This window comes from Arachis hypogaea, chromosome 19, assembly GCF_003086295.3.
Source record: "Arachis hypogaea cultivar Tifrunner chromosome 19, arahy.Tifrunner.gnm2.J5K5, whole genome shotgun sequence".
NCBI classification, from domain to species: domain Eukaryota; kingdom Viridiplantae; phylum Streptophyta; class Magnoliopsida; order Fabales; family Fabaceae; genus Arachis; species Arachis hypogaea.
Window position 1 is genome coordinate 30,046,608 of NC_092054.1, and position 21,120 is coordinate 30,067,727.

Here is a 21,120-nt window from a genome sequence, read left to right on the forward strand (position 1 = left end):
TGGTCCGTTCGGAGTTTCTGTTTTGTCGCCGTGGACTTCAGGCCTCCTCTGCTCTCTACCACAGTGAGTTCTTAGATTATTGTTGTTAATTAATTTTTTTATTTTGCTAACTATATGATTTTCTTGCTGCAGTGAGTTAATCAGTTTCTTTTTCAGTTAATTTTTTTTGGATTTTGTTAATTATATGAATTAATCATTCTGTATTCTAGATTTTGGATTCTGAATTATATGAATTAATCATTCTGGATTTTGGATTCTGAGTTGGGATTGTGTTCTGAGTTGGGTTGTTCATTATGTGATTTTGAATTTTGTTTCGAAGTTAAGTTTAGATTGTTTTGGTTAGTTTTTTTGTTTCTAAATTCTTTGAATTTGGATTTTGAATTTTCTGAGTTTTTGTTGTTGAATACTTGATTGAGAGATTTTTGTTGAAATTTGCTGCGATTCTGAATTTTTTTGTTACTGAGGGATTGAATTTTTAAGTGTAAGTGTAAGTTTGTGATTCTTAACTTTTTGTTGCGGGGTTGCTTGGGATTTTTGGGGGTCGGTGTTGAACCACTGGAGTTTCGCTTGGGTGTGGCCAGACTCGGTGAGAGAATGTTTCAATTCTTGGATGGATTGTAGAGTAAAATAAGGGGGGAAAGGTTCTGTGGATGATGGTTTTTTTCTCGGTGTTGTGGTGTTTGTGGAAGCATCGAAACGAAATTATATTTAATGGTGGTAAGTGCAATTTGGTGGTGTTAAAAGAGGTACTGATATCAGTTATGCATTGGTTGAAGGAGTGGGAAGCTAGATCTGTGGGTATTGAGGGGGTTGAAATTAATAATTTTAACCCTTTATGAGTTCTGCTTGCTTATTTATTGCTTTTTTTTTTGTAGATTGTTAGTTTATACTTCTGGTTTGTTTTTCTTCCTGGTATGAAAGGGATATTGTTTGTATCGAAAAAATTATTGTAACGAGTACTTTTGCTGATTATTTTGTTATAATTTAGAAGTTAATTAAAAAAAATTTATTTTATAAATTTTAATGATAAAACATGAATAAGTTATTAAATTTGTATATTTGAAATTGTGTATTAAATTTTTAATAATTTTATTATATCTTTAATGAAATCGGTTTAACCACGATTAGATTCTGGTTGGACCAATTATCAGTTCAATGATTAGTTCGATTTTTGCAATCTTAAAAATATTATGATTCTAAAAACCAGACTAAACTGGTCGGTCGAACTAGGAACTGGAGATAGAAACAGTCTGGTCCCATGCCTAAAACTACATTTTGAAAATTGCCCAGAAACTGCTGAACCGGTCAGGAATCGGATGGTTGGACCGGACCGAAAACCGGTCGGTTCTTTCAATACCGCGCCATTTCACTAATTTAAAAAAAAAAAAAAAAAGAAACCCACCCTACGCGTGAGTCCCCCCTTCCCCTAACAAGTAACAACCCCCCTTCGTGAGTGTGTCACTCAGCCATAGCTTCTTCAAAGTTCACAAATCACAATTCACAACCCAAACCAAAACCCTAGCTTCTTCAACGGTTCCGCCGCCGCCGTCTGTGGTTGTCGGCGCCTCCGCGGCTTCCTCCTTCCCCCTATCCCAAACCCAGACCCTCCCGTGGCTTCTCTATTCGAGGCTTCCAGCTGTTCGCCGTTGTCTCTTCGTCGGGGTTTTTCACTTTTTTCTTTTTTGCTCTATTCTGATTTCTGAATGTTTGATTAATGATTTGATTTCTGAATGTGAAATCATTGATTTTGTGGTGTTGTTGAAATTATTGCTAAAAATAGATTTGTTATGCTACTGCATCTGTTTTTTAATATCTGATTCTGCTGTTTTTGAATTTTTGTTGATAGATTTATTGATTTCAGGGTTTAGGGTGATTATTTGTTGCTGTTCTATAAGGGAAAGTTACTTTTCTTTTTGGCTGGTGTAAAGTATTATTTTTATTTTAGTTTTCTACAACTATTCATTGTAAAAATGTTTGATTGTCATGTCTATAATTTACCATTATAGTCCTAATTCTACAAGAATTTAACCACTTTTATACCTAGGTGATATGTAAACAAAATGTATCGAGGCAAGAAAACAAAATGTCGTAATTACCTAACCTAAAAGATATTTGCTTGTTTGCTTAGACGAAATCTATTCATTATCGGCTAAAATTCTCTGCATATTATTTGTTCTTTTAACTAGAATTCATTTTGCTTATGTGTTGTTAACTTGTTATCCTTTTGGGGTTCTCTTTCACAGAACACAAGAACTTGTAGCTTTGTCTGGAGCCCACACTCTTGGAAGTAAAGGTTTTGGAAGCCCAACTTCTTTTGACAATGCATATTATAAGATTTTTTTGGAGAAGCCTTGAGCAAATATAGGTAAGCTCATAACTAAGTTAAAAGATTGTTCTCTCAGTCAATTCTTTGTTTAATGAAAATGATATGGAACTGAAGGAGTTGAAGGCATAACATGCCTTCAAGATTCAGTAACTAGCTTATTTTGATGATTTGTGCCTGTCAATGGATCTTAATGTTAGAAAAAAAATTTCAGTTTCTTTGGCATCATTTTTTTTGGCAACAAACTATAAATGACATGAACATCTGTGATTGATTTGATTGTATGCTCATTTTTTTGGATAGACCAAATATGTTCAATCTTTTTTTTTTTGTTACCTTTTGGTTTTATGAACAACTTTTCTTGTCATTCTCAAATGCTGGTTTTGTTCTCTCCGGTGGCATGTCAAGTGTGATTGGCCTTCCTTCAGATCACACACTTGTTGAGGATGACGAATGCTTAAGGTTCTTTATCCTTTCAAAACCTCTTATATTTGATTTCCCTTATTGTGAAAATGACCTACTGTATTATATGCTAAGCACCAAGATTTCTTTACAAAAACGTCGTAAATGCTTCAATATTAGGTTTAAATTATTATATGAATGGGTAAAAACAATTTAGGATTAGAAGCATAATGTTCAATTTTAATATTTAATTTTTTTTTTACTATTTAACTTGAGTTTGTATTTTGATAAAGATGATAAAGATCTTATGGTTTTGGTTGATGACATTTCATGTAGTGTTTTAAATTTAGAAGATATTTTAAGATTTATATTAGACTATAATTATATTTTAGAATGTTTATTTATTATTTTATTCTAAAACGGTTTTTCGGTCAAACTATAGTTGAACCAGTTGGACTAGTAAACTAGTGAACCAGTGCTTAGAGCGGTTGGATGACCAGTCTGGTTCTCAGAACCTTGGAAAATATAGAATTTGGAATTTAAACCAGTAGCGGTAAATGAAGTTAGGTGATATCTAGTTCTGATACTTTGAAATTTGATTATTATGGGATAAGCATTGCTTTGTTGGAAATCCCGTGAGTTTAATGAGTTTGTTTTAGGTAATTACTTTGAGATTTGTTTCTTGATGTCAAGACTTTGTTTTGATGCTCTTTATTTTCCGTCTACCTATGCTACTTTGTTTTGGGAAAGTACAACTATCAAAAAAAGAAGTTTTTAAGTTGGACGTGATTTATGGATTGCATTATCTGATTAAGAAACATGCTGGAGACCACCCCTTGGACTTGATTTATGGATTGTGTTATCTTTTGCTCTCGTGTTCATTTAAGCTAAGAAAATATTTTGTACTAGTGATTAATTTATATCTATTTTTGCATTATTATTTATTTTTAAGAATTGATACTTGATTGTTATTAATGTGTTTTTGCAGACAAGCATTTTAAATTCTAATTTTAATTTTATTTTTATAATTTTATATTTTTATTTAATTGTAACTGGGTTAGCCAATTCAACTTGTAAACCATCGGTGGAACCAGTGACCCAATGACCTGTCGTATGACCGGTTTGGTTACGATTCGGTTTTGATCACTATGTTTGAGACTTGAGAGTTGCTTCATAAAACTATGAAAATATGAGACTTTAGTTGATTTTGAATTTGTATGTATTTTTTAATTTGCAAAGAGAGCATGTTTTTATTATTGTGTGTTTATTTATAATTTAATATTACTGGTTTAACCTCTAGTCTGGTAACATGAATGGTTTGATGTTTGGTTTGGTTTTCAGAACCTTGCGTAACACACACACAGAGGTGTCAGCCAACCCCTGCCACATTCTGTTTCTGTTTCTGGTTCTTATTCTGCTTCCCTTCGGTGTGCTTCCCTTCGGTGTGCTTCCCTTCAGCCCTTCTGGCCTTGTTTAAAGGCCTGGTTTTCTACCTTTCACATGCCATTTTCTTGTGTTTATTACTTAATTTCTGAAGGTTGGTTCATGTTAAACTGATTCATGACACCCCCACACAATCTTTTATTTCTATTTTTTTCCTGATGTTTGTTTTGTCCTCAGTTCTTTGGATTTGCTTTTTTTTTTCCCCTGCAATTTACATAAACTTTTTCTGAAATTGTTGTCTGATTCTGTTGTTGCTTTTAGTATTATGTTACTATAATACTCTGATTGTGTTGTACTTGTTATTTTGTTTAAATGAGACTGATTGAGGTGTGAAGAGACTTTCATGCTTTAGGTGGCACTGCACAATTTAATTTTGTTTTTGTTTTCGTTTTTGTTTTTGTTTTTTTTTCTAACTAAAAGTGATAGATCAGTCTTAGTATGATGTAATTTTGCATCTTACTATCTTAGTGGGGTTCAAATTTTGAAAGCCTTCATCAGAAAGCTGAAAGTGTTAAAGAGAAGATCTTTTGGTTCGCACGGAGGCTGAAAGGAAATGGGTTTGTGCCCCTGAAACTTTTGAAGGAAATGGACAAATTTGTGCATGCTCGTTCCTTTCTCATCTAGTTTTGGACAATGCTTTTATTTTCATTCAATATCTTTTTTCAAGCATTTGAAAAAATCTTTGCTGAAGAGCTTGTAATTTTGTAGTTTCTTTTCCTTTGCATGGATCATGATTAATTACCAACATTTAATTCTAGTGAGTGTATTGCCCAATTGAATGTTAACATTTATAGTTAACAAACTAACACCTCAATGCAACAATTACTCCTATATTGCCAATTTTCTACTTGATATTGTTTGTGTTTACTTTTGGTTAGTATTATTCTTAGGCCATAATAGGAGGGTACATATGTTTTTTTGGGTTGAATGCTCACTCCTATCCATGTCTTGACAAAAGGATGCATTTGTGTTAGTCAGGCAATATCTAATGTATAATGACATCAAATTTTCGTGGACATAGATCAATGTTTTGTTTGTTATCATACAATGCAATGGAATTTGATTTATATGGTTGACCCAAAAAATGAATAAGGTTTACATGTTGCTATTTGAATCTACCCTGTTATGATTCATACATGGTTTTCTAATATTGCATATTAGTTGTGAACTTCTGATGTTAATTTTTTTTTTAAAAAAAAAGAAGGGTTCTAAAATTGTTTATCTTTAAATATAATTTTTAGCAGGGGTTGGGATCTTTCATTTCTCGATTTGATCATCACTATAAAACACACCTGGTCTTTCATATTAGTTGTGTGATGTTGATTTTGCTTGTTATAATCTTATCCTGTTCTCTTTTTTCAATAAAAAAGAAGGGTTCTAAATTTATCTTTAAAATAATTTTTAGCAGGGGTTGGGATCTTTCATTTCTCGATTTGATCATCAGTATAAGGAACACCTCATGGGAGGATTGAGAACTATGGTTAGGGGGTATAAAGATAGCAGGTTGGAGGTTGAATGTTTGATCTGGCTTTGCTCCCTTTCAGAGCTTGAGATTGTAAGGATTTTGTTCATCATCTTTAAGGATAATATCATTGTTCTCTTTTATTTTAGATTCTCGTTGTGTGTTTATTTTTGTTGAGTTATATTTTTCACCAGAAAATAGGTGTCAAAGTAGAGCTCTCGTGTTTAAATTAAAAATTTTAAATATTTTTAGTATTTGTCATTATCGGTAAATTCCTGTTGGCATATCTTATTTTGGTAGAACTCAATTGTGATTCGACAGAGTTTTATATTGGCTATCAAAAGTCTAACACAATCATCCTCCTTTTTTTTTTGGTAGAAATAATTATAAATTATTAAAAAATATGGAAGAAAGTAAATGTGACTAAGATGAGGTATTCTTAAGAGAAGGTAAAAAATGGACTTGTATCGAATTGGATAATAGTGAGTTGAAATGTTTTTCATAGAGAGCCTGCCATTTTGACTGGGTTTCGTATGCAAATCCAGTCCATGATATTTGATTGGTTTTGTCGTTGACTCATTGTGTCTGATAACTAGAATGTGCTCTGCCACTTCTGGTTCCAGGTTAAGATTTGTTATGGAAGTTCTTTATAATGATATTCAAAGTTTGGCATTTTTGCAGGATATGTTAATTAGCTTGAAGTTGCTGATCTTTCAGCGTGCAAAAACGATAGGCTATGTTGGCCTGGCTAAGAAATTCAACCTTAAGATTATTCGAGCCATTGGTATGACTTTGTTACTTAAGATCATGCTTTTCTGTATTCTTATATGTGTACTGTTCCTTGATTATGCGTGCAGTTTTCCTATGCTTCTATTGAGTTGATTTATATATCTTCTTTTTCTTGTTCCATCTTTTTATATAATACATACTGTTTACTTAAGTTGAGGCAGGATTCAAGTATTTTTATTATATTTTGCATTATTAATATGTTTTTCTTTTGGAAAACAAAAAAAGAAATATAGAAAGAGAAAAAAGCATATCTGTAGAGTAGGACTTTGTGTAGCCTCCTTTAAGGGTCTGGCTCAGATTTTTCTCAGTATGTCTGTGTGTAATAGGAATTGATTAAGTTAATCATTTAACATGACTTTTGCATGCATCTCTTGAAATAATTGAAGGACTATAACCTCTATCCCGACTTCTCGATATTTATAAGTTGAATAGCTTAATGGTGAGAATTAATAAATCATAAGTCTTCTTGATTTGCGTCAAGTTATTTAGAATAGCAACAAATTGGTTTTCGCGGTATTACTTGTAACTAAGTACAAGTCGTTAATAACAAGTTCCTGAATATCATTCCAGTTTTGGTAGTACTTAGGTAAATATGTGTACTAGCTACTCAAACTGTTTGGTTATACTAATTTTCTGACTATCATTGGTTCTCGATGCAGCTGTTGTTTTGATGGAGCATCTTAAGGAAGAGTTAAAAGATTTATTGCTTGTTGCAGATATGGATAAATCTGCGTCTTTTTTGGATGCTTGTAAACTATTGAAATGTTATAAGGAGGGTACTACAACTATTGAAGAGCTAATTACAGACATCGGTACTGATATACAAGAATATTTGAGGAGGTACGTTCCAAACATTTCTATTTCTGAGAACTTACCAAATATAGTGAAACTATGGTAATTTATCTGCCAAACAGATTGAAATGCGAATTTGTAGTTAACAAAGTTGATGTATGTTGATATTACATTGACATTTATGAAGTTTGGTGCTGAATGCTAGAGCTGTGTCTCCAGTGGATATAGAGGATGACTCTAAATGATGTACAATAAAGTCGTGTTCGTTTGTTGGACATATTTCGGACACGACACTCACCGACATTTGTCCGACATGCGTGTCTGCTATGTCCAACCTGCGTCTTAATAAAAAATAAAAATTTTTTCACCGGACACGCTTGGACACACCTAAATACCATCACGTATCAGCGTGTCCAGTCTTATTCTTAATACATTGAAATAAATTTAGATATATCATATATCATTATTTATTAAAAACAAAAAATATTTTAAATACTTGATATAATTAAAATAAGACTTTAAAAATAATTAAAAAAATAATTTATATTTTAATATCAATAAAATATCAAAATATCATTACGACTTATCTAAAAAATATTTTATATTTTATATGTATGCGTGTCCCGTGTCTTATAAGATTTTAAAATTTGTGTGTCAACATGTTCTGTTTCATATCGTATCGTGTCCCGTGTTCATATCTGTGTCCGTGCATCATAGGTTATCTTACTATAGGTTATCTTACTAGTTAGTAATGGATAAATAGAAAGTTATGCAGTTGTTCATTGAATCTTGATAGCTGTGAAAGATGCACACGACATTTGCCTACAAGCAAATTTAATAACCATTACTAACCAAGCACTAATTACTTGGATGTCTGACCTAATTATTACTTGTAGTATGTAGGATCACTTTAATATATATTCATTTTCTACGTAGACACTTGCCTTCCTCGATACCATATTTGATAAGTATCTGAGGATAGGAAAGGTTGAAAGCACCAATACAATGGTGAGTGGAGACATTGACAAGATAGAAAAATTGTTTTTAAGTTTTCTATTAGACAAAAGATTGGAGAAGTTTTTTTTTTCTAGGATAGATACATTTTGCCATCTATTTTCTCGTCCAAGCAAGTTGTCTTTCCCGATATCTCTATAGTTTTGTTCTAAGACGTTACCGAATGGGATCTTACTTCTGATGCTAGCGTTTGTTTCTTCATTTGGCCATTATACCTTGTGCATCTTATGCTTCCTATTGGGGTATGTAACGTAAACATTAGTATCTTGATTTGTTTGTACAGACCATCAACGTACAAAAGAGAGGAGGAGAAAGATGAAAGACAGTAGTGGAAGATTATGGTGTTCTTGATGACCTGAAACTTACAAGCTTACTTATGGCAGAAGTTGAGTTCGACTTTTCTCATTGGCGGATGCACACTTTTTTTTTTTTTTTTAGGTTTTCTACCCTTTTTTTTTCCCCTTCGAGGTCATATTCATAAATTAATTGTATTAATCTATTTTATAGCTGACATTGCTGGAGTAATCTAGCAGGAAAATTTTGAATATTATTCTTAGAAGAGGTAATATTGGTTATTGGGAGTTTTTGGCTTTGGGTTTCATATACTTACCTTATTAGGATTTTTCTTTTTATAAATTGATTTATTGATATATGCCTTTCTAAAAATGATTATTCTAAGTGTACATCAATATCAATTATCAAAATTGAGTACCAGTATAAAATATATGTTGAAATATAAAATACATATTAAAAATAAGTTAAACAATATATATATTTATATACAAATATATGATAATTAATGTTGGTAGTTGATTTTAGAGTGTAAATAATATTTTTGTTGTAAATATTTATCTTTTTTTATTTATTTATCACATCTCGTTTTGATATTAAATTATTAATATACATATCTTGTTGTCAATGCTAACAAAATAAAGCCGTGTTTGCAGTATGTTGAGTCAATCTATTAAGGTAAATTGATATAATTTGTTACTATTTGGATTTTATTAATTTAAATTTTATTTTTAAAACTAATCCAATTTTATTCAAAAGATTATAATTTGTATTGTATTGATTTATTTTTAAATTGATTATGATTCAAACTATTGATATTTGGATTGGATTGATTTGTATCTTATCAAAAAATATTCAGTTTAAAATTAAGGTAATCTAACAAAAATTGATGAATCCAACAAAAAAAATCGAAAATAATAAAAAGATTGTGTTCTTGTAATTTTTTCATCAGTTCAGTTTTTGGTTTTGGCTAAAAAATCTAAACTAAATCAAACCGAATTGGTATATGGTAAATCTAAATCAAACCAAATTGGTATATGATAAATCGCTATTTTACGGTTTATTTTGTATTGAATTGAGTGGATTTTATTAATTATTTTTACACTTATGCATATAATTCGCATGTTTTACATTTTCTTTCCTAATTCTGTGCTATGATTGATAACATGCTTCTTTGCTCTTAAATTTGCTAATTTTGATTCTCTCTTATTACCATTTGATGTCGTGATATGTTTGTTAAGTGTTTACAGTGTTTATAGGGCAGGAATGGCTTAGAGGATGGAAAGGAAGCATGCAAAAGTGGAAGGAACACAAGAAATTGTAGTTTTGAGAAGCTGGTAGCGACGCGTACGCGTGACTGGTGCGTGATGACATGTCATCTTGTGCATATTTTCTATGCTTTTTCATACAAGAAATTGATGATTAATGTCTAAATATTGAGTGTTTTAGTGCTTAAATAGTATATTTCTTTGATCTTTTGATTTTATAAACTTTGTAGGAAATAAGTGAAAAAAAAAAAAGAAAAAAGCACAAAATAAGCTTAAAAGAAGAAAAGAGGAATTCTGGAGCACACTTTGAAGTTTGGGCACGCTTCGGAACCTTAGGCCACGCTTTTAAAAGCGTGACCCATGATCAAAACAAGGATTTTTTGAAGACCCACGCGTACGTCACGCGTACGCGTGGATGTGATAAGTGCTCATTTGCAAAGAGAGCGCTACGTTATCTGAATGAGCGCCTTCGACAAGTTTCAAATTTGGGATTGAAGTTTTGACACTGACGCGCACGCGTACATGACGCGCACGCATCGAAGCTGCAATTCTGGAAAACCACGCGTACGCGTAGAGCACGCGTACGCGTCGATGGGACATTTCTGAAGAAGTGTGCGAACGCGTGAGTGAAGCGCAGCATGGAAGTGAAGTTTTTGAAGACCATGCGTACGCGTAGGGGACGCGTACGTGTGGGGAGCGCTCATATTTTGAGCGCTACGCTCTTTTGGAGAGCGCTGATATGGACGCGCACGCGTATAGCACGCGTACGCGTCACAAGGGCAAAAGTTGAAGGTCACGCGTATGCGTGCATGACGCGTACGCGTGGATAGGCCAAAAATGCAAAAGTGGAGCGCACGCGTAGGTGACGCGTACGCGTGGATGTGCCAAAACGCAAAAGGATGCGCAAGCGTGTGGGACGCGTACGCGTGGGTGTAAAAGAGCTCCGTTCTCCAAATGAATACTACGCTCTCCTGGGAGCAGAATTCTGCCTCAATTTATCTGATTTCAAGCCTATTGAAACTTCAAAGCAAGCAGAGGCCATTGACATCACTCAAAGGCACAAGAAACAGTTAGAATAGGAATTTCAATTGTTTGTAATTTGTTTTCAATTTCAATTTCATTTGTAATTTAGGATTGCCTATAAAAAGGCTTTAGTTCACAGTTTGAGGGACTCTCACGGACAGTAGGAGTAGTAGCAGTAGTAGTAATAGGAGTAGGAGTAGGAGTAGAATAGAAGGCTCTTGTAAACACTTTTATTTTTCTGCACTTTTACATTTCAGAATTGAATTCAATTTAGCTTATGCAATTTCAATTTCTGCAATTCTCTTCTGCAACTTTCTTTTCAGCAAATTTTATATTCTGTTTTTATTGAGCTTTATTTACTTTGCTGCAATTTATATTTTCTGCAAGTATTTTCTATAGCGATGATCAAATGAACCCCAAACTCATTAGGGGGAAGAGCTCTGTTATGATTCATATGAATTAACTAAAATTCTTCTTCCTCTCAATTCATCTGGATAGCTAAGAAATAACTTCTGTTTTGATTGAGATCCATTCACTCCAGAAAGGGGTTTGAATCTGTTGAATTTCCATGTGAGCTTCGGAAGGGGAATCATGGAAATTAGAACTGAAGTTCTGTTTCTCACAAATCTCTTGATCAACACCATTTGGAGGAATTGAGATCTTGAGAATTTGTGTGGCCTATGGATGAGAGAACATGCTTAACCTCTTCTCATGACAATTAGATCAAGGAATTGGCAATATTGATTGTGATTAGAGAGATTGGATTGCCAAGGAATTAGGATCCAATCAATTTCAATCTGCCATAGATCTATTCATATGATTGAGAAGGAAGTTGAGATCCATTTGATTCATTGTGGATTATGATATCTCCACTCCCTTATGAGTCTTTCTTTCTGTTTTACTTTCCTTGCCATTTAAGTTTCTGCTGATTTACATTCTGCACTTTAAATTCACTGTAATTTATTTTCTGTTGATCCAATTTCATTCAATTCATCATTAATGTTAGCTTGACTAGACCAGTCATTTCACTAAAGTTGCTTGATCCATCAATCCTCGTGGGATCGACCTCACTCACGTGAGTTTTACTACTTGATGCGACCCGATATACTTGCCGGTTAATTTGTGCGGAATTGATTTTTCCTCGTCAAACTTTTGGCGCCGTTGCCGGGGATTGATTTAGATCAACAATGATTAAGTCGGTGATAAGTCTAGATTAAGCATTTTCTTTGTTTTTTGTCACTTAAGTTCTTTTAATTTTTGTTTTCTGCTGATACTAAGGTGTTTGTGTTTTTGCCTCACTAAGAAATTCTCATCTGAGACATGAATTTCAATTTTCTTTGGTGATTGTGTTTTGCAAAATTCAAATGGACTTTACCTCATCTTTTGATCAATTATATCATATGGAATATTGCCCACCACCACAAAATGATTCAAGTCATTATCCTAATGGTGGCTGGGAATATCACCAAGAGATGACAGATTATGAGCAATCCACCCAAGGGGATATGCTCCAGGGGCACAACATATTAATATTTTTGAAAATTTTTTTAAAGGAAAATACCAAAAGATAAAAAATTGGTGTAAGAAATAAAAACTCAAAGAACACGACAATTTAACCAAGAACATAAACACAAGACTTTAATCAAGAACAAAGATTAAACAAAGAAAAAAAAATATTTTTGAAAAGTCTTTTGATTTTTTTTTTCTAAAAATTAGAGAAGAAAATAAAAACAAAATACTCAAATAAAATAAAATAAAATAAATTACCTAGGAGCAAGACAATCCATCAGTTTGTCCAAACTCAATAATTTCCGACGACAACAACGCTAAAAATTTGGTAGCACAAATTCCCACACTTTTATACTGTTGTACCAGCACTGTTGTATAAAAATAAATGTGCCTCCAAAGTATGCTCAATTTCCTATACGAGTCTGCACCTAAGATCAATGTATTTAATTTTTTTCATATTTTATTCTTCTTGGAGTCACTGTACGTATTTGAGATGTTTTATGTATTTATTTTATTTATATATAAAAAAATTTAATCTTATTCCATTATTAATATTTGTCATGGACTCATGCATGGTAAACAGAGCGTGAGAGGAAGAAGGAAATATTGTTGAGACTTGAGAGTGCTCTCGCTCTTGAAATGAGAGTAAAATATTATACTAATTTGGTTAGCTACTAAACTGATACATGTCCTTATTTGATTTTGGTTAATTAACTTTGGTTATCTAGCGCTGCTTTGGTTACCCGGTACTACTGTTTGAGTTATCTTAAGTTGATAGTGAAAAATATTTAAACAATAATAATAATAATAATAATAATAATAATAATAATAATAATAATAATAATAATAATAATTATTATTATTATTATTATTATTATTATATATATATTAAAATTAGTTATTAAAATTAATTATTATTATAAAATATATTAAAATATAAATATATTTAAAAATAAATTAAAACATATATATTAATATACGAATATATTATTAATTAATTTTAATATATAAATAATATTTTTATATAAATAAATATATCAAATTATCTAATAATTTTTAACCATAAAAAAGGAGGATGTTTTCATAAAGACGCGTAAAACGTCTTTTTGTAAAAACACTTATGTGTCGCATTATTATTGGACGCATTAATGGACGAGTTATTTTTTAATTTCTTAACAAACTAAAATAAAGGGCAAAAAATAGAAATAAGCCAAGAAAAAAAATAATTTACATGAATAAGGCAAAACGAAAACTGCTTCATGAATCCACCAATGCACGTTTATATGTAGTTCGAACCAGCTTGGTTCGAATTCTATTTCTACATAATTCGAACCAGCTTGGTTCGAATTACACACAAACACATGCACACACTAATTCGAACCAGCTTGGTTCGAATTACACACAGTAATTCATGGTATAATTCGAATTATGCTGTTAAAAAATTAATAATTTATTAAAAAAATTTATTAAAAAATTTATTAAAAAAATTAATAATTTAAAAATTAAAAAATATATATTTTATTTCATACGTTAAAAAAAAGCTAACAAAATATTTAATTACGAGACTTCTTTAAAATATTAATGAGCTATCAATTCGAATTCCATACAATATTTTTCTGTCCATTTTTAATAGCTCATGAATATTTTTTAATAAATTTTTTTAAATTATACTACAAAAAATATTTTATCCTATGCAAAACAATTTAAAAAAAATGGCTTAAAAAATGTTAGGAGTACTATAAAAATTTGTAATGTTATAATAACTTAGGTAAATACATGTATGTAGTCAAATTTTAAATAAAATATTCTACATAGTCAATAATAATTTAGAAATGAAAGAAAATATTTTATTCCATACAAAATAATTAAAAAATATATTTTATTCTATACAAAATAATTTTAAAAATGGATTAAAAGATGTTATGAGTACTATAAAAATTTGTAATATTCTAGTGATTTAGGTAAATACATGATAAAAATATTTTTTCTTTAATTTCTAAATTATTAGTGATTATGTGGAGTATTTCTTTAATGTCCTAAGTCATTAGGACATTACAAATTTTATAGTACTTATAATATCTTTTAAGCCATTTTTTAAATTATTTTACATAGAATAAAATATTTTTTTTGGTATAATTTAAATAAATTTATTAAAAAATATTCATGAACTATCAAGAATGGGCAGAAGAGTATTGTATAGAATTCGAATTGCTCGCCATATAATTTGAATTAGAGTGATTCGAACTTCCCTATGCGTAATTCGAATATGTAATATCTCACCATATAATTTAAATAATTTTAGTAAAAAATTATCATGAATATTTTTTAATAAATTTATTTAAATTATACCACAAAAAAAATATTTTATTCTATGCAAAATAATTTAAAAAATGACTTAAAAGATGTTAGAAGTACTATAAAAATTTGTAATGTCCTAATGACTTAGGACATTAAAGAAATACTCCACATAGTCACTAATAATTTAGAAATTAAAGAAAAAATATTTTTATCATGTATTTACCTACATCACTAGAATATTACAAATTTTTATAGTACTCATAACATTTTTTAAGCCATTTTTTAAAATTATTTTGTATAGAATAAAATATATTTTTTAATTATTTTGTATGGAATAAAATATTTTCTTTCATTTCTAAATTATTATTGACTATGTAGAATATTTTATTTAAAATTTGAGTACATGCATGTATTTACCTAAGTTATTATAACATTACAAATTTTTATAGTACTCCTAACATTTTTTAAACCATTTTTTTTAAATTATTTTGCATAGGATAAAATATTTTTTGTAGTATAATTTAAAAAAATTTATTAAAAAATATTCATGAGCTATTAAAAATGGACAGAAAAGTATTGTATGAAATTCGAATTGATAGCTCATTAATATTTTAAAGAAGTCTCGTAATTAAATATTTTGTTAGCTTTTTTTTTTAACGTATGAAATAAAATATGTATTTTTTTAATTTTTAAATTATTAATTTTTTTAATAGATTTTTTAATAAATTTTTTTTAATAAATTATTAATTTTTTAACAGCATAATTCGAATTATACCATGAATTACTGTGTGTGTAATTCGAACCAAGCTGGTTCGAATTAGTGTGTGCGTGTGTTTGTGTGTAATTCGAACCAAGCTGGTTCGAATTATGTAAAAATGGAGTTCGAACCAAGCTGGTTCGAACTACATATAAACGTGTATTGGTGGATTCATGAAGCAGTTTTTGTTTTGGCTTATCCACGTAAATTATTTTCTCCCTTGGCTTATTTCTGTTTTTTGCCCTAAAATAAAACTAATTTTTTTTATAACAATAAACCCAATTGTTATCAGATTTAGTCGAACCGATTAATTTACATTACTCATTAAATTATGAGTTTTTTTTTTTTTGTTTTTTTAAAAAAAATCAGGGATATATTTATCTTTTTATCAAAAAATTTAAACATGAATCGATTTAAATTGTGTAAATCGATCCGATCAAATTCGATCTAGTAATTATAATGCGGATAATTAGGTTTATTATTGTTGCTATAATAAACTAATATATTCCTTTTAGAAAATACACTATTTAGCCATTTATTTATAACATGCAATGCCTAAATCAAGTGAGAGAAAACACGGTTTCTTGACTTTTTGTTCAACGGGACATCATTTTCAAGTTTCGATTAATTAATGAACGTGTACTTATATCTTGAATGAACCCGACTATTTTATTGAAAATTATTGGAGCCTCTCTACTAATTTTCGTTTGACTTTTCTACCTCAAATGCATCAATTTACGACTGTGACAGATAATATCGAATAGTGTTTTACTATGGTAGCTAAAAATATAGTCTAATTATTAAAATAAATTAAATAATTAATTTTAAATTTAAAAGTATAAAAATTAAAAATTTTAAATATTTTAAAATTATTATAAAAAATAATTTAAACAAAAAATTAAATACCAATCAAAAGACATTATAAAATTGCCATTATCGAATATGACCTTGCCCGTGCTTGTCCTATTTAACGCTTGTAATCATCTAAATTTATTTGCCCAACTGAAAATTAAAAAAAAAAATCACAGTACTCGTTTCTCTTTTCACTTTTTACAACCATGGCAAACTCAACGCACGAAAGAAGCATTTCTTTGGCTTTTCTTTTGCTGTCGATTGTATTGGCAGTGGCAGTACAAGCGCTGCAATCCTCCGGCCATGCCCCACCAGTCGGTTGCCTGGAAGAAGAGAGGCAAGCTCTTGTCATGCTGAAAGCAAGCTTCAAAGATCCGTCATCGCGGCTTATCTCTTGGGAAGAAAAGCATGACTGTTGCCAATGGAATGGTGTGAGTTGTGACAACGTTACAGGCCACGTTGTCAAGCTTGATCTCAGGAATCCATGCTTCCTATCAAGGGAGTATGGATATTTTCAACCAAATTGTTCTCTCAGCAAATACATGCTTGAATCTAAGCAACTGCATTCTTCTTTGTTTCAGTTCAAATATCTCACTTATTTGGACTTGAGCGGGAACAATTTTCATGCAAGTTCAATTCCCACGTTCGTCAATTCTTCTATGCAGCAGCTGCAATTTCTATTCCTTTCTTGCTCTCGTTTTAGCGGGAGGATCCCCTTCAGTCTTGGAAGCCTTACAAAACTGCTGTTTCTTGATCTAAGCTTTAATGCTTTGTATTCTGACGATGTGTTTTGGGTTTCTCATCTTTCTGCGCTTAGGTACCTTCACATGAGTGATGTGCATATGGGGAAGGCACACAATTTGTTGCAGGTACTTAATATGCTTCCTTCTTTGTTAGAACTTGACTTGACGAATTGCAGTCTAAATGAGTTGCAGATTCGCCATGAACTTGGTGGCGCCACAAACCTCTCTAGACTCCAATTCCTTAATCTCTCAAAGAATGGAATTGTTGAGGCTCCTTTTCTGGACACTTTTCAAAACTCAACTTCCATTACTGTGCTCGATCTTTCTTACAATCGGTTGAAGGAAGTTCCATTTTGGTTGGGTAAATTTCTTAACCTTGCTAATTTGAATCTAAGGAGTAATGTTCTTAGTGGTTCATTTCCCTCTGTTCTTCAGAATCTGACCTCTTTGAAATATCTTGACCTCTCTCAGAACAATATTGATTCTGTTCCATTGTGGCTAAGTGACTTAAAGGGTCTTCAACATCTAAATGTTTCATTGAATAATTTAAGTCATGTTGAGGGTTCTCTAGCTTCAATTTTGGGAAACTGTTGCCATCTTCAAACATTTGATTTGTCCGACAATGAGATTCAAGGAGATCTAGGCCATATGGAATCTGGTTGCATGAGGTATGATTTAGAGAAATTGGATTTGAGTAAAAATGAACTTCGTGGGCAACTACCGGCATGGTTAGGGCAACTTGAAAATCTGGTAGTCCTCTCACTTTATTCAAATTTATTCTATGGTTCCATTCCTTCTTCTATTGGAAAGTTATCAAACTTGAAACAACTAATCCTTTATGAAAACCAGTTGAATGGGACTATTCCAGATTCCATTGGTTTGCTTGAAAAACTCAGTTACTTGGATCTTACTTATAATCAATTGGTTGGTGTGCTACCTAATAGCATAACAAAACTTGCAAATTTGAAGTATTTGTATCTTTCATATAACAAATTGCATGGCTCTCTTCCAAATTCTGTTGGACAACTTGTCAGTCTAGGTACCTTGCTTCTTGCCACTAATAATTTTAGTGGTGTGATTCCTAGAAGTCTTGGGCAACTTGTAAACCTAGAAATCCTGGATCTTTCAGAAAACTCCATACAAGGTACAATTCCTCCAAGTCTTGGTCAACTTTCAAAATTGAGGTTCCTATATCTTTATAAAAATAATTTGCATGGCAACATTCCCCAAAGCTTGAGCCAACTTCTAAGGTTGCAAGAGTTAGATATGTCTTCTAATCATTTAGGGGGCTTGATTTTTGAACTAAGATGGTCTAATCAGCTGCAATTATTCAACCTCTTTGGTAATGCTTTCATCGGTTCAGTTCCCCATGATATTGCTGATAGATTGCCAAATGTTAGGAGTTTCCTTCTCGGAAACAATCTTCTAAATGGATCAATTCCGAATTCATTGTGCAAAATAGACTCTTTGTACATTCTTGATCTTTCAAGCAACAATTTTTCTGGGGAAATACCTGATTGTTGGAGAGCTACACAGGAAGTAAGTGATATTGATCTTTCATCAAATAGATTATCTGGCATTATTCCAAGTTCCATTGGTAATCTTCCCTCTTTAGAATGGTTGCATTTGAATAATAATAGTTTTCATGGAGACTTTCCACCATTTTTGAGAAAGCTAAAGCAACTCAGACTTTTGGATCTTGGAGAGAATAATTTGTCAGGGATTTTACCTTCATGGATTGGGGACTTTTTTTCCTCGATGTATTTGCTTAGGCTACCACAAAACAAGTTCTATGGAAACATTCCAACAAAGATATGCCAACTTCTTGAACTTCGAATCCTGGTTCTTTCTAACAACAAGATGAGCGGCCCAATCCCTCATTGTATCATGAATCTTGCAGGAATGATTTTGAAAAAGAAATCAAATGAAACAAATGCAGATTCTCAAGATCAACTGCAGAATGAACAAGAAGTCATGTTGAGCTTGAAAGGAGCAGAACTTGTTTATAGCACAAATCTAAGACTAGTAGCCGACTTTGACTTATCCAATAATAATTTGAGTGGATCTATTCCTGAAGGAATAACTATGCTCACAGCATTGCAAAGCTTAAATCTATCATACAATAAGTTCTCAGGCAAAATCCCTTCACAAATAGGAGATATGAAGTTGCTAGAATCTTTTGATGTTTCCCACAACTTGCTTTCAGGCATGATTCCAAACAATATGAGTAGTTTAACTTTTCTAAATCACTTAAATTTGTCCTACAACAACCTTTCAGGACCAATCCCAAAAGGAAACCAGTTTCAAACCCTTGATGATCCATTTTTGTACATTGGTAACCCTTCTCTTTGTGGGCCTCCACTACAAAATCAATGTAATGCACCTGTTGATGATTCCCAGGAAGATGATGATGAAGATGAAGATGGCAAAGACAAAGAAGACCAGAAAGAAAAATGGTTGTTCTACTTTGTTGTGGCTTTGGGCTTTATTACTGGGTTTTGGGGATTCATTGGTGTTTTTTTGTTGAAAAAAGGTTGGAGGCATGCTTACTTTCAATGCATTGATGATGCAATGCACAAGATTGTTACAATTGCAAGAAGTAAACAAGATTGAACAAAATTTGAAAGTGAAGAATCAAGAATGTTGACACTACTCTTGTTGTTCATCAGTGGCTAAGAAAGGTCGTTGGACATGTATATTTTGTCGACACAAACTTTTTTATTATTTTCTATCTTGTCCACTCTATTTTTTTCTTTTTCTTTCAATTTCTTTCTTGTTTCCCTTATGCTCTTTATCTTAAAAACTGAAAAGATGGGTTTATATATCATTATTCATACATATACATGTTAATGTAAAAAAATGTTAGCCAATAAGTTAGAGCTCAAATGTAATCTCTCTATATTTACCTAAGAGTGATTTGTCTGGATACACGAAGAAATGTGAAGTTTGATTTTAAAATGAATGTATATAAAATATGAGTTCAATTAGGTGTTCTTTAAAAATAGTTCTTTATTCAACTTTTTATTGCAATAACTTAAAAATAATTAAAATAAACACATTCAAATAGATTTAGTGTATTTTTAAAATTAAATGGACATTTAAAATATAAACTAAATAAAATTAAAATTTAAAATTTAAAATTTCTATTTCAATTTTAGTATTTTTAATTACTAATAGATTATAATTTATATCCAAAAATAAAACAATAAAATTAATAAAGACATTAAAAAATAATAAATACTAATGTTCAAATAAGTAATAAAAATTTCAACTAATACTAAGATAAAATATGTTAGATATATTTTTATTGAATAAGATCTAAAAAATTTAACTTAACTATGCATTTTAATAATTTTAAAAACGTTAATGTTCAAATAAGTAATTTTAAATTTATGATTTTAGATGTGTTTCAAAAATATTTTATATATAACTCAATAATTTTAGATGTGTCATAATTAAAAAAGAAACAATTTTTACGAACATTTATTTTAATAATTTTAAAAACATTAATGTTCAAATAAGTAATGAAAAAATCTAACTAATAATAAAAAATAAAAAAATATTAAATAAATTTTTATCGAATAAGATATAAAAAAATTAATTTAATTTTTAACATTTAAATTTAAATTTTAAATTTATGATTTTGGATATAATTAAAAAATATTTTGTATATAACTCAATAATTTTATATATATGTGTTATAATTGGAAAAAAAAAACAATTCGTACGAACATACATTTTAATAATTTTAAATGCGTTAATGTTCAAATAAGTAATGAAAAAATTTAACTAATAATAAAAAATAAAAAATATTGCATAAATTTTTATTGAATAAGATAATAAAAAATAATTTTATTTTTAACGTTTAAATTTAAATTTTAGATTTATGTTTTTGGATGTGTTTCAAAAATATTTTATGTATAATTTAATAATTTTAGATGTGTTATAATTGAACAAAAAAATAATTTTTATGAATATACATTTTAATAATTTTAAAAGTGTTAATGTTTAAATAAATAATGAAAAAATTCAACTAATAATAAAAAAATAAGATTGTTAAAAATTATAGACATTGTGGTTTTAATCTTAAACCATCAACATCAAAATCATTAACACCAACAGGCACTTGTATAAATAAAATCTTCACAATATAT

At 30.4% G+C, this 21,120-nt stretch overlaps 2 protein-coding genes across 24 annotated transcripts; both read left to right on the forward strand.

Moving 5' to 3' along the window:
• Positions 1-1,400: 1,400 nt before the first annotated feature.
• On the forward strand, positions 1,401-11,105 carry LOC112776524 (uncharacterized). Of its 23 annotated transcripts, XM_072227220.1 has the most exons (9): positions 1,401-1,662; positions 2,244-2,365; positions 2,732-2,785; positions 4,067-4,262; positions 4,589-4,725; positions 5,574-5,723; positions 6,312-6,414; positions 7,136-7,259; positions 8,509-8,891. In XM_072227220.1, the coding sequence occupies exons 6-9, from the start codon at positions 5,628-5,630 to the stop codon at positions 8,552-8,554; spliced, it is 369 nt and encodes a 122-aa protein (XP_072083321.1). In that variant the 5' UTR covers positions 1,401-1,662; positions 2,244-2,365; positions 2,732-2,785; positions 4,067-4,262; positions 4,589-4,725; positions 5,574-5,627; the 3' UTR covers positions 8,555-8,891. The 23 variants fall into 23 exon arrangements, 22 of the variants coding, with proteins under 22 accessions (XP_072083321.1, XP_072083320.1, XP_072083316.1 ...); XM_072227215.1 differs by lacking the exon at positions 4,589-4,725 and having other exon boundaries at positions 1,404-1,662; positions 7,079-7,259; XM_072227221.1 differs by lacking the exon at positions 4,589-4,725 and having other exon boundaries at positions 1,404-1,662.
• A 5,221-nt stretch (positions 11,106-16,326) lies between these two features.
• On the forward strand, positions 16,327-19,968 carry LOC112778193 (uncharacterized). Its single transcript, XM_025822543.2, has one exon. The coding sequence runs from the start codon at positions 16,430-16,432 to the stop codon at positions 19,577-19,579; it is 3,150 nt and encodes a 1,049-aa protein (XP_025678328.1). The 5' UTR covers positions 16,327-16,429; the 3' UTR covers positions 19,580-19,968.
• Positions 19,969-21,120: the final 1,152 nt, after the last annotated feature.

Excerpts from the sequence above, each read along its gene's own strand:
- LOC112776524 (XM_072227215.1), top strand. The coding sequence starts at position 5,628 with ATGGGAGGATTGAGAACTATGGTTAGGGGGTATAAAGATAGCAGGTTG. Across the intron at positions 6,415-7,078 it reads TAAGATTATTCGAGCCATTG|CTGTTGTTTTGATGGAGCAT; the intron begins GTATGACTTTGT and ends TTCTCGATGCAG. Across the intron at positions 7,260-8,508 it reads ATACAAGAATATTTGAGGAG|ACCATCAACGTACAAAAGAG; the intron begins GTACGTTCCAAA and ends TTGTTTGTACAG.
- LOC112778193 (XM_025822543.2), top strand. The coding sequence starts at position 16,430 with ATGGCAAACTCAACGCACGAAAGAAGCATTTCTTTGGCTTTTCTTTTG.